The following is a 13,205-nucleotide window of genomic DNA, read 5'->3' as shown; positions in this document are numbered from 1 at the left end:
CAGACAAATCTGTCAAGTCAAAAAGTATATTAGCGGTTATCTGGGGCTGGAGATAGAAACAGCGATTACCTATGTATGGCCATGAGGGGTCTTCCTGGGGTTATGAAACATTCTAAACCTGGATCAGGTTGTAACGGTTGCACAACACAGTAAATTTACTAAAAAAAAAAAAAAAATCACTGAATTGTATACTTCAAATGGGTGAATTTTATGGTATATAAATTATGTCTCAATAAAGTTGCTTAAAAATGCAGGCTGGGGCTTGAATTTAAAAGAAAAAAAAAAACAGTGGCCCTTGAAAACTGTCATTTTCATTATCTTATTTTCAAATGTGCAAAGGGAGAAAGGAAAGTCATCACCTGTACGTTGTTTATCGGTCACTCAGTAAAGACCCACACTTGTTAATCCACAGGAAGGAAAACACCTAACATGCTCTCCCTACACTTGACGCTTGCTCCCTTTGGAATACACCTTGAGAGAGAAAAGAGGAAGCTTACATTTGTTTACGACGCACATCCATAATCCCACGTCTCTAAACACAAAACACACACACACACACACGCGCGCGCGCCCCTGAACAGCATGATGTTTCTGCCAGGTGTCCTTGCTTTGGCTGACCTAGAGTTTATAAAAAGGCCCAGTTAAGAGTAGGATGACATATTTTTAACTCCCCTTCCTTCACACCGTGACTGTTACGAGACAGTGAAGGTGGCTGGCATGCGGTTGGGACACTAATCCTAAACCTGCAAAGCTTCAGATAAGGCGTGACACACGCTGAGTACCCCTGCTCCCCGGACCACCTCCTGCTAGATGACAACCTTGTTATCACCTTGGCTCCTCCCCAGCCTTGTGCTCAAGGCCAGGTGCCCATGCAGCGCTGCCCTTTGAGAAAAAGAGGGGTTGTAACTGACAATGAAAAAAACTTAACAGGATTGAATACAAACTCTTCTTTTGTAGAGTTTAAGTTTTGCAGAAGGAATAAAGGATGCAAATACAATTTTGAAATGGGTCTTTTCCAGGCTGGCTTTTACTAAATGCTTTTGGGCTTGCTGCATACAGTCTATTTTTAGTTGAGGATAATAGGCGTTTCTGGTGCCATTTATGGAGCAAATGTTGTGAAATCTGGTGTCTGGCTTTCCTTCATTTCGCTCTGTCCTTGTAAAGTTTTGCTTACGTAGGATCCCTTCAATTTTAATGACATCACCCATTCGTGGGAAAGTGCGCTAGAAAGTACAGGGTGTTTCACCCCCCAACAGCTCCTCACTGGTGTGAGGTTAAGATAAGTTTCCATGAAAAGACATTTGAGTGACTGGGGTGGCCCAGGGCTGCTCCTCTGGCTGTGTCCCTGGGTGGCTTTGCCTCCTGGCCTGACTACAGATCAGAGGGCCCGTTTGCAGCAGTTCTGACCTTTCCTGGTGGCAAAGAAACTGACTGTGTATTACAGCATTTGAAAACAAAATATACCTGCCCTTTAGGGTCCTCTTGGGAGAACTGACACCATAGCCAGTGGGAAATCTTGGCTCAGAGTAAAGTAATTCTGTTTTCATTCCCATTTAAGATGATGTGAAATGTTAATCCTCCAGTTTAACATGTATACACACGGGAGCAGTGACACTTCCTCTTCAACTTGCGCAGAGTTGAAATGCCAGTGCTCAGGGGTTAAAGCTCACAGAGAGTCAGAGGCACGGCAGGAGACAGGAACACATTTGGGGATGTTCACCTCATCAGAATTCTTAACATAGGATAATAATAAAAATAGCCTGAGAATGTTCTTGACTTTCTGTTTCTTCAACGGCTGCAATATAGCAGAGCTAAAAATACCGTGGGAAGCCTAAACCCATTTATCAGTACGTTCAAGGAGAAGGGGAAAGAGGTCTAACATTTTTTACCAGGTCCACTATATGTAGGGCCTTGCACTGGATACTTTATAAAGGCATTCTCATATAGTCTCAACTCTGAGGTGGATTTTCATGTGCCCATTATCCAGGTTAAGAAACTAAGGCTGAGAGAAATTAAGCAATTTGCCTCTAATAAGTGGGGGAGGGTGGGTTTGAACTCAGGTCTATCCGAATCTAGAATTCATGTTCTTTTATACTCTGTTGGTGCATGTTCACTAACATGGCACTAGAGAAGATTCTGCATAATTTTTCTGAGATTGAGACTGTTAACCAGTTAACCTGTGAGTCCAGCAACGAGAACACCGCATCTGTTTGAAGTAGAATGGAGAGGAAGTGATTCAATCAGTCTGATTCCATCTCCAAGGTAGCTCAGATGACTGCGGGAATTCAGAGTGACTGGGTACAATATCCCCTGAGAAGAGTTTTGTTCTGGGTGGGGTGCTGCTGTGTTGCCTTATGACCCCATCTCTTTGGTTAGCTCAGGGGCAGGCTGAGTGCGTATGTGGCTAGATGCTTTGGACGGTAACCTCTAGCGATCCTGCCCCCTGGGCTTCTGCTTCTGCTAGAACACTGGAACTTGATTTCCTAAGCTGCCCTTAAGTCTTTGCAGAACGTGACTGCTGAGAGAGCATCCCCAATACACCCTTCCTGGGCCCCACTGACCCCAGTGCCTGGGCAGCCACATATCACAGGCAGCTTTGGTCTAGACCTGGAATGACCTAACCTCCCGTGTGGTTTCGCTTAGCAGCCCATGGCTGTGCTGATGAAGGTTATCTTGGCATGCTATTTTTCACCAGCTAGGTCAGAGTTGAACATGTTTAAGAGTTTCCAGTCATCTTAGTATTTCCTACATATAAAAATTGAAACACTAAGAATCTATGGGTAGAAGATTAGGTCTTTATTCATTTCTGAAGTTTTTTGAAGCATGGACTCCATGAGGTGTTCGATGCCAAAGGGAATAATGATAGTGTCAGACCTCAAGGAGCTTGAGTATAATCCATTGTTGCATGCTTTAAAAATGGAAAATACTAAAATTAAGGCAAAAAGGGAAATGAGGGATTTCCCCCAAATTGTAACCTATATGGGAAAGAGTATATGAAATGCTTACTTTGAAACTAAATCCCAGGTAGAATGATAGAGCGGTTAAATAACAGATTATAAGAAAGAGATAATATGGATTCCACCATTTACCACTAATATAAACTTGGATGAAATATGGTCAAATCATTTCTCTATAAGCCTTAATTTTCTCATGTACTGGTGCTCACTCTCCTATATGCTGTTAAGTAGCCTTTACACAGGGCCACCACTATATACATCCATGGATGTGGTACCCCGTACAGCTCCAGGGCATCATTTAGATGATGCTGAGCTCTTGAGATTGTAGCATACAACCTGGGCAACCATGTAAATCACTTCAGGATCCACTTAGAGATGAAGCAGCAGGACATAAGTTGTAAGTAAATGTTACTTAAGCATACTCTAGACTATCTTCGTTTTCAGAGGTGTTAGAAGTCAGGAAATTGAAAACTGAAAAAAAGGAATCAATTGCTAATATGTTGTTACAAAAACAAATATATTTTCTAGCACAGTGCCAAACAGATAGAAAAATCTCATTTTCAGGAGATGGGTCTAAGGGACCAAAAAACCTTGGGAGGAGGGAAAGTCACTTCAAATAACTTAATGATATAACCTAAACAAGATAATAAATAATGTATAATGTACAAATGGTATTTATGCCTAGCACACAGTTGGAGCTACGTAATAAATTAAAAGAATTTCCTTCTCTGGTCATAAAACTTTTCATTCTCATTTTCTGACGGTTTCTATTCCTTTTTTGGCATTTTGAGAGTTGATCTCATGTAAATAATGATAATTATTTCTTGCATTTTATACCAACTTACAGTTTACAAAGTGCTCTGAAATCTGTATTACTTAAATCTCACCAACTCTTTAAATTGCCATGGGTTATTATGGCTATTTTGTAGGCAAGAAAAGCAAGGCTGGGTCAAGAAATTAATTCCAGCAACACAGTGAATAATGGTTAGAAGTTCTCTTTCCCGAATTCAGTTCTAAAGTTCGTTTCTACACCCTCTTGGTGCAATTCACCAACACTGCAATCAGAGAACAAAGTGAACAGCTAGTATGGCCGTTTTATAGCATGTATTTCCTATTGTATATAGGAGTCTGGAAGTGGTAACTTAAAAATGACATACAATTTCTCTAAAGAAAGATTTTTTAAAGAGATTCCATATACAAAATAGGGAACCCCCCTAAAGTTGTCTATTTCCTACTCCTCCATGCCTTAAAATCTAGGGCGAAATAATTCCTACTTGACAGAACTCAAAGCATATTCGAAACACTGCAAGCAAACGGAAGTCTGACAATGCCAATGGTTAAGGGACGGCCTAGGATACCCAAGTTTTAAACTGTTCTGGTCCCAAGAGTAAACAACCAGTAAAGGGAAGATAAAGTGGGCGGTAGGCGAGCTTCAGGCACAAGCCCAACCAAGATGTATGGAGAAGGACCAAGGCAGGACTTAGGTCCAACTATTCCCAACTCATCAACATCTCGGAGTTTCCTCTGTCATTCAGGAGGAATACTTACTTCTATTTGATATGATTGAAAAGGAGCAAGAGATGAAAGAAAAAAAATCCATATTTGGAATATGACGTAGAAGCTTGTCTTAATACACACAAGTTTTACTCAAGTAAATGACTATGGGCTAAAAGAATGTCAATTACAGGTGGTCCCTGCTACAGAAAAGGCTGGGCTACAAGTGTTCCTTCTTACACTTTTTTTTCTCTTGAATTTTGAGCCTTTTTTTCCAGAGAAGCAATGTGATAATAACATGGTTATGAACCTATGACTGGCTACTGCAAAATGCCTATTTAGCACTTCATAGAGAATACCTAAAGTTTTTTGGGCTCCGGACGCGCAGGCTCAGCGGCCATGGCTCACGGGCCCAGCCGCTCCGCGGCATGTGGGATCCTCCCGGACCAGGGCATGAACCCACGGCCCCTGCATCAGCAGGCGGACTCTCAACCACTGCGCCACCAAGGAAGCCCCCAAGAATACCTAAAGTTTTAACAGTACTGGACTGAGTTCTGGGTCTTGGAAGCAGAGATTATAGGAGAGAAAAGAATGAAGAGAGAAAACACTATCTTCCTCCTCAGTTCCCACCATAGACACAACTATGAATGAGAAAAAAATGTTTCTGCTCTGAGACTCTTAGTGCTCTGAAGTTTAGTTTTGACCCTTCTTACTACAGTAACCTACTCAGGTATATTCTACTCGTCAAAAATAAGCTACACTATAGAAATAGCTGTTCATCTCCCTTGATTCTAACTTTAATTCTTAGCTGAATCTACAAGGTGTTAGGAAGAAAGCAATCTGACAAACCAATTCATACTCATGTGTAAATGATTGTCCATTAATTTATAATATACACATACACAAACACATGCACAAACATAATTGCATTACTTATGTGTTAGCTAGGCATCATTCTGGGGGCCAGGGATATAACAGTGGAAAAGGGCAAGGTTTCTGCTCCCATGAAGCTTACATTTCAGTGAGGAGGGCTGGCCAATAATAACGCTCCAAAAGAAATAAACCAACAAATCCACAAAGTTATAAATAGGGTGATATAATACAGGAAAACTGGGTGACCGCTTTGCATTGTGTGGTTAGGGAAGGTCTCTTTGAATAGGTGACATTTAAGATGAGATATAATTGAAGACAAAGAGCCAGTCTTGTGCACATGAAGGGGAAGAGCACTTTGGACAGCTAGCACAACCCTGAGGAAGGAATGGACTTGGTGCATGAAGGACAAGAAAAAGGCCAGTGGGGCTGAAGAGCAGTGGGCAAGGAGGTAAACAGAACAGAAACACAGGAAGGGGCCAAATCAGTCGGTCTTTGTAAGCCAGATTTATGCTTTTGAAGTTTATCCTAAGTGAAAGAGGAAGCCTTGGAAAACTGTAAGGAGAAATGTGGTCTGAGTTACATCTTAAAACAATCTCTAGCAGAAGCATGGAGACAGACAGGGGGCTACTGCAGGGATCAGATGAGAGAGGACGGCTGCCCAGACTAGCGTGGCTGTGGTAGAGACAGCTAAGTGGGTCTGATCAAGATATACTGTAGAGGAGAGATCTGCAGGAGTTATGAATGGATTCACTGGGGAGGAGGAAAAAGGAATCAGGAACACCTGGGTAGATAATACTGTTTTCCTGAGAAAGGTGAGATATGGGAAGAATAGGTTTGGTTGAAGGATAAGGCAGCTGGGCAGTAGAAGCCAACAGTTCTATTTGGATATGGTAATTCTGAGCTGTGAATGACACATCCAGCATTGATGTAGGAAGGCGGTTGGTATATGAATCTAGAACGCAGGGAAAAGTTGAGGCTGGGGATCTACGTTGGGTACTCACTGGCATATCGATGGTGTTTAAGCCTTGGATACTGGGATGATGGCCCAGGGGGTGAGCATGGACCAAGAGGAGGCCTGGGGACCAGGCTCTGGCTCTCTCCAACATTGAGAGGTGGGAAGAGACTGTTCCTCTCTTCTCCAGACAGGCGGCTCTGTAGAAGGGCCATTCAGGCAAAGAGGCTGTTCCTCTATTAACAGTTGTGGGTCTTTAAGGTCTTATAAGGCACACCTGAGGGTGGTCAGGAGTCCTTTTCTGCCAGTAGGTTATAATGAACATTTCACTAGCAGGTGGTATGAAGAAGCTCTGTCTCACCTGCAAAGTCATAAGCTCTTTTTTCCAAGATTTTGAATATGGTAAAAAAAAAAAAAAAATACTATTAATGAGATACATAGATATTGAATCCTGCCCTGAGGCAGGAGGACTAATAGGGAAGGTTTTCAATGACCATAAGGCCATCACAATCTAAGCATCTAAGTCTCACCTCCAGGAGGCAGCAGTTTACCGAACACTAGCCCGGAACCCTTCTGCCTTAGGAAAACTGTCAAGACTTCAGCCTAGACAAAGAGCTGGGCCCCAGGACCAATACAGATGAACGGTAGGGGTAAGTGAAGAGAATTAGTTCTCTTTTTTCTTCTGCCTATAGCAACTGGACTTCGTCACTTGAGAATAGCACCTTTTTTCCCCCCGATAAGTCAGGAGATATAATAAAGCAATGCTCTTGTTTATGGTTTCCTTTGCTGTGCAAAAGCTTTGAAGTTTCATTAGGTCCCATTTGTTTATTTTTGTTTTTATTGCCATTTCTCTAGGAGGTGGGTCAAAAAGGATCTTGCTGTGATTTATGTCATAGAGTGTTCTACCTATGTTTTCCTCTAAGAGTTTGATAGTTTCTGGCCTTACATTTAGGTCTTTAATCCATTCTGAGCTTACTTTTGTGTATGGTGTTAGGGAGTGTTCTAATCTCATACTTTTACATGTACCTGTCCAGTTTTCCCAGCACCACTTATTGAAGAGGCAAAGTGAGAGAGTGGCATGGACATATATACACTACCAAACGTAAAATAGATAGCTAGTGCGAAGCAGCCGCATAGCACAGGGAGATCAGCTCGGTGCTTTGTGACCACCTAGAGGGGTGGGATAGGGAGGGTGGGAGGGAGGGAGACGCAAGAGGGAAGAGATATGGGAACATATGTATATGTATAACTGATTCACTTTGTTATAAAGCAGAAACTAACACACCATTGTAAAGCAATTATACTCCAATAAAGATGTAAAAAAATAAAAAAAATAAAGCAATGCTCTGAAGCATCAGGGTTGAAGAATAAAGTCAGAAATATTGAACAAGATGCTGAATGAACAATTGGCCGTTTTTGGCGGGGGGAGGTTTATATAGATATGATCATCTGAGATTATCTGTGAATATATTGTTTGGGGAGTATGCTACACAGTTAATACTGCAGCAAATTATAGGAATTCTCCCACTAACAGAGCGAAGAAATCTGTTTCCCGATGGGAAGAATTTACGGCAGTGTAGGGAAACCATTTTGACAACTAATGACTCGCTGTATTATCCCACAGGCTTTCTTACCTCTTGATACCCCTACCTGGGTTCTGAGCTGTTTTTAAATGGCAGAACAAATGACTCCGAGCACTAGGTTCACTGTAATCCACATTTCATGTTACAGAAAAGAATTTAATCATACGGCTTCCATACTGTTCAAAAGAGTTCACTAATACAAGAGATACAGAGCCATTTTGGCAGACTGGTATATAGAAAAAGGAACCCGCTTTGAGATACTGGTATGACGAGTTGAGAAAAAGAGAAAAACACCCCAAGACATTTTCAGGCCCAAGGATTTCATGTAGGGAAAACATTTTTAAAATCCTTTTTAAAGCAAGAGATGCATTCGGTAGGATCAACTGCTGACTTTTCAGAAAGGCAGGCTAATTTTGGATAAGTATCGTGAGACCTAAGTTTGCCTTCATTACCATAATTTGCACACATTCTCCTCAAGCGTTAAACCCATGGTCGAGAGTGTGTACTAACTTGGGCACCGCTTGATAGTGATTTAAGCCTTAAGGCAAGAAGGCTCCCCCTGTCATTTTCCTATAGTAACCTCTGATAGAGCCATGGCTAACGATGATGCTTAGTTCCTGTGGTTGTATACTTGTTCTCTAAACAAAGCAACTTAATATGAATACTGTAAGTTTTTCCTCTTGCTTGCTACATTTCTGGTCATTTTTGGAAAAAGTTAAAAATAAAGACCAAATATAGACCTGTTGGAACACCGCTGGGGTTGAGGGGGGATCAATCAACCCCAGTTGATCAGCAGTCAACCGGAAGACTCTGCACAGCCCTGCTCACTAAGGCGGGGAGGGAGAACACTCTCGAAATCCCTCAGCTCCTCCATTAACTCAGCTGGACCCCCAAAACCGTGCTGGGCCCAGCATGATCAGGACTCCTGAACAGTCGATCAGTTGTAATACACCATGTGCCACGGCTCACCAGGATATATCTGGACCTTTCATCCATCCTTCGTTTCTCAAGGGGTGAGGTGTCCAAATTCATACTCGTCAGATCCTCCTTAGCCATTCAACACCATAATCACAAGCGCTGCTCTTTTATTGAATTCCATGTCCCAGATGCTTTCCTAGCTATATAATTTTATAGGCGTTTTCTCCAATCCTTACCCTGATCCTGCAAGTTAATATGGTTGTCCCTATTTCATAAATGAAGAAACCGAGGCTCAGAGAAGTAATCTACCCATAGTCACTGAGATAATGAATATCTGAGAAGAACAGCCAGTGATTTCAGTCAAGAGACACATGGTTTAAACTGTGCTTGCTTTCAGACTCAAAAGCCAGGTCGCCAACTATGGCAAGCATTAGTAGAAGTCACAGCATTTTCATTAAGGCTGTGGCAAAGTGGGAAAGTGGGAGAGGAACGGCACCATCCGCAGGGCTGTATTTCCCCTCAATTCCTGGCTTTTCCCAAGCCCACTGCAACCCTTGTCATTGACCTTCTGTGGGCAGAGATGCAAGTCTTGTTGCTCTAAGTTGAGACTACACATCTGTCAAGATGTCAGCTAGTGACGGGAAGTAGGTCCAGAACTTCAGTTACAATAAGCTCTGATGTGTATCAGAATCACCTGTGAGGTGAACACACATTTCTGGACCCTTCTTTAGACCTTCTGACTCCATAGGTTGGCTGTGGGTCTCAGGCATTTGCATTTTTAAAAACAAACTCCCAGGTAATTCTGATGCCCATCAAAGTTTGAAAATTACTGCTCTCAATGTTATGTTCAGGAGGACGAGATCTTACTCAGAAGAGGGAGTACACATAATGAGCTACAGTTGCAGGCTGGAAGAAAAATTCAGCTTAGCGGGAATGCATGAAGGGATGTCCACCTGGCCTGCTTATTTTGCTCAGGATAACTTTTTCCCGTTCTGATCCATGTCTGTTTTCTATTTACTCCCATTAATGTTTGGGTCAAGAGAATCATCAGGTCTTAAATATTTATCTTAGTTACCCAACAAATACCGCGCTTCATCCAAACTTGACTAAAGACATAGAAGACAGAAATTTTGTTCTTGAAGATAATTCTGTAGTTGTGTTTTTGAAAGTTCTAATTGTAATGGGAAGCTGACCTATCAATCTATCCATCAAATCAATCTGCTCTCTCCGTGCAGGCAGGCCCTCTGGGAATGCAATCCTGTCATGATGATACTGACCAGCTTTCTAACCTTGAGAAATGCCATGACGATGTTCTGGCGGTGACATTATGCACAGCTCTGGGCTTTTGTCTTTCATAGGCCTGGTTTGTTAGCACGGCACTTGAAATTGTAGGAACAAAAGGGTCAAGAAAGCAAATGGGCTTCCGCTCCTGGGGGAATCACACAGGGATGTATTCATTACCTGGCACTGACGTTCCAAGTGCGACGAACACTACCGCGGTCACCGAATCCTTCAGGCCGATGGTGCAGCCGAAGTGGGAAGCCAGGTCTCCGATGAAAGCCGTCAGTATGCCAATCATGAGGATGGAGACGATGAAACACGCCCAGCCATTCCAGTATTCTGTAGGGGGGACGAAGGCGAAGAGAACCTTCCAGAACACAGTCAGAAAGTGCATCACGTAATCGAAGCAGGAGGGCAGCTTCTCCTCCCCACATTCATCATCGTCATCATCTTCCCCTAGAGAGAAAGGAATGAAGAATATTTCATCAAAATCTGTGCTATCAGGGTTTTCCTCTCTCCCACTTTCTCCTTCCTAGGCCTGTTGGCCCTCCCTTGAGAGGTGGGTGAAGCTTTGGGTTTTCCAAGAGTCAATCATAATCACCCAAATCATTATTAAGGTACTGATATGCCCCCTCGCTGTGGTTCACGGATCAATAGCAAAACCTTAAGCCCCAACCAGTTCCGGTTATATGCAATCAACACATACTTTCTACTCCCACGTCACCTCCCGTGAGTATTGTCATTTCATGGAAATGAAAAGGATTTCTCCCCAAAGGCAGGAAAGTCGTGTGCCAGGCTTGGAAAAAGCCTCCTTTAATGAAAGATGACTGACAGTTCTCCTACCAGGATTCTTTCCTTCCAGCTTGGAGTCTAGCTCTGGGGATTCATGGCCATATGATCCTGTATCGGACCATGTTCTAACAGGGCCCTCCAGCTTCATCTCCTGCAACTACTTCAAACTCAAACTTCATCCCAGCCAAATGGAATTATTTGCATTTTCTAAAAAACTGTATGTAATGTACTTTCTCCTACTTTTGTCATTTAGAACTAAACGTGCTTGGCATATCCTAATCCCTCCCTCCTTATCCTTTAAAAAAAAAAAAAATCACTGCCTTTGTGAAACTTCCCCTGACCACCACCCTCCCGCCCCTTGCCCTCCAGCCTTCTGGGAACTTCTTGGGGCTTCCATAGCCCCCCCCTCAACACTGCTAACACTGGATCACTGTGGTCCCTGAACAGCGGCAGGAGCACAAGGGAATTTTTTAGAAATGCAAATTTCTGGCCCCGCTGCATCAGAAACTCGGGGAGTGGGGGTAAGATGGGAGGTGTTTGAACAAGGCTTCCAGGTGATTCTCACGCATGCTCAATTTGAGACCAGTCTCTAGATTGTGCCTGTTCACTTTCCTTCTCCATTTGACTATGAGCCTGTCAAGGGCAGGAGTTTGTTCATTTTTGTGTCCTTAGTGTTTGGTCTAATCTCCAGCACGTGCATGCATGTATGAATTTCCACTGACTTTATGTAACTACTTAATTACATAATACACACATGTAACTACTTAATTACATAACACACACACATATAACAATGTTGCCAAGTAAATTCACAAAGCTTACTACTTAAAGGAGCCAGGAAATTAATAGTATTCTAAAATAGAAACTTCATTTACAATGTGATACAATCCCCATTCACATATTTTAAAATTGAGCTACTGAACGTCACCTCTTCTTGAAGTGGTGGCTAGTATATATTTACGTCTTTTGTAGCCATTTTGGAAAGAACTTCTCCTTGAGACTTTGTTTCACCACACCACCTCCCCGAACCTTGTCACCAGGGATCCACTTCCTCCAACCAATGCAGCCGGCAGCTGGTGAGGCTGTCACACTTCCCAGCTGTCTGCCCAATCTTAGATTGCCAGCATGGGGCAAACGTGCGTACTCTTCATGAGACACTCCTTGGTGAGGCCCTCTGGAGCAGCACATAACTGGGAAACCCTCTTAAATCCAAGGAGCTTGGAGGGAAAAGTGCCTCTCACAAAATACGAGGAGTGTCTGGATTTGTAACTTGTCATCTTACAGGACGAAAGAAGAGGCAATGGTTCGCTCTTCAGTGAGTGCACGGTCAGAATTATTATGCACATAAACTTTGGGGATCTGCAGAGAAAGTAGCCTCATCTTTGAGGCTCTGGAAGGTCTCCAATAAGCTCTCGGGAAGAAGCCCTCAGCAGACGGATGGAATCACCTTTGGAAACGAACTAGGTAGAGGACTTGACTCAGGTCAGCTGATGGAAAAGTGAGTGACACACTAGAGTGAAAGAGCCTAGTTGACCACGTTAAAGTAATTGACCAAGGAGGCCATTAGACGGGAGTGGCTCTAACGCCTTAGTAACGGAATGTGAGCAAGCCGAAACCTCAGCCAGAGTCAATTCCTATAAATACATTTGTATCTGAGAAAATGAAACCGAGGAACCAACATTCACAAACAGCCCACCTAGGCTCTCCTAAGTAAGGCAACTGCTTAAGCTAGAGCCACTCAGCTTCCTTGCTTCACTTCTGAGTCTGCTCTGTAAGAGGCTGTTCCCAGCTCCTAACGGCAGAGTGCCCCTAACCACTTCTGGTTTGATTCTGCCTGAGGTGAATCCACGTTTGCTCAAATAAACTCTTAAAAACTTTCAGTGTGCCTCAGTTTATAATCAACCATTTCCTACAGTGCTCACGCTGTAGGGTTCTTACATATTTCTAATATCATCCGTGCCTGAAAGTAGAAGATGCTTTTAAGGAAAAGCACATGTTGTGGACTGAATTGTATCTCCTCCAAATTCACATGTTGAAGCCTGAACCCCAGTCAAAGAGTGTGACTGTATTTGGAGATAGGGCCTTCAAAAAGATGCTTCAATGAAAACGGGGCTGTTAGGGTGGCCCTTTATCCAATCTGACTGGTGTCCTTATAAGGGGGAATTGGGACACAGAGAGATAGCAGGGACACATGCACATGGAGGAAAGACCACGTGAGGACACAGCAAGAAGGTGGCCCTTCCTTCCCCCAAGTCAAGGAAAGAGACCTTGGGAGAAGCCGAACCTGCCAAAACCATGATCTTGGACTTTTATCCTCCAGAACTGAGAAAACGCACTTCTATTGTTTAAGCTACC

General features: G+C 43.0%; 1 protein-coding gene across 11 annotated transcripts in view; it reads right to left on the bottom strand.

The window, feature by feature from the left end:
- The window catches only part of SLC8A1 (solute carrier family 8 member A1), a 345,969-nt gene that overhangs the window by 34,825 nt on the left and 297,939 nt on the right, over positions 1-13,205 (bottom strand). For all 11 annotated transcript variants that reach the window (XM_049695818.1, XM_033419209.2, XM_033419206.2 and 8 more), the window contains one exon: positions 10,239-10,514. In XM_049695818.1, coding sequence (XP_049551775.1) covers positions 10,239-10,514 — 276 coding nt within the window. The remainder of the gene's footprint in view (positions 1-10,238; positions 10,515-13,205) is intronic.

Source organism: Orcinus orca, chromosome 13, assembly GCF_937001465.1.
Source record: "Orcinus orca chromosome 13, mOrcOrc1.1, whole genome shotgun sequence".
Taxonomy (NCBI): Eukaryota; Metazoa; Chordata; class Mammalia; order Artiodactyla; family Delphinidae; genus Orcinus; species Orcinus orca.
Note: the sequence above shows the minus strand (reverse complement) of the source record. Positions and strands in the feature narration are given on the sequence as shown.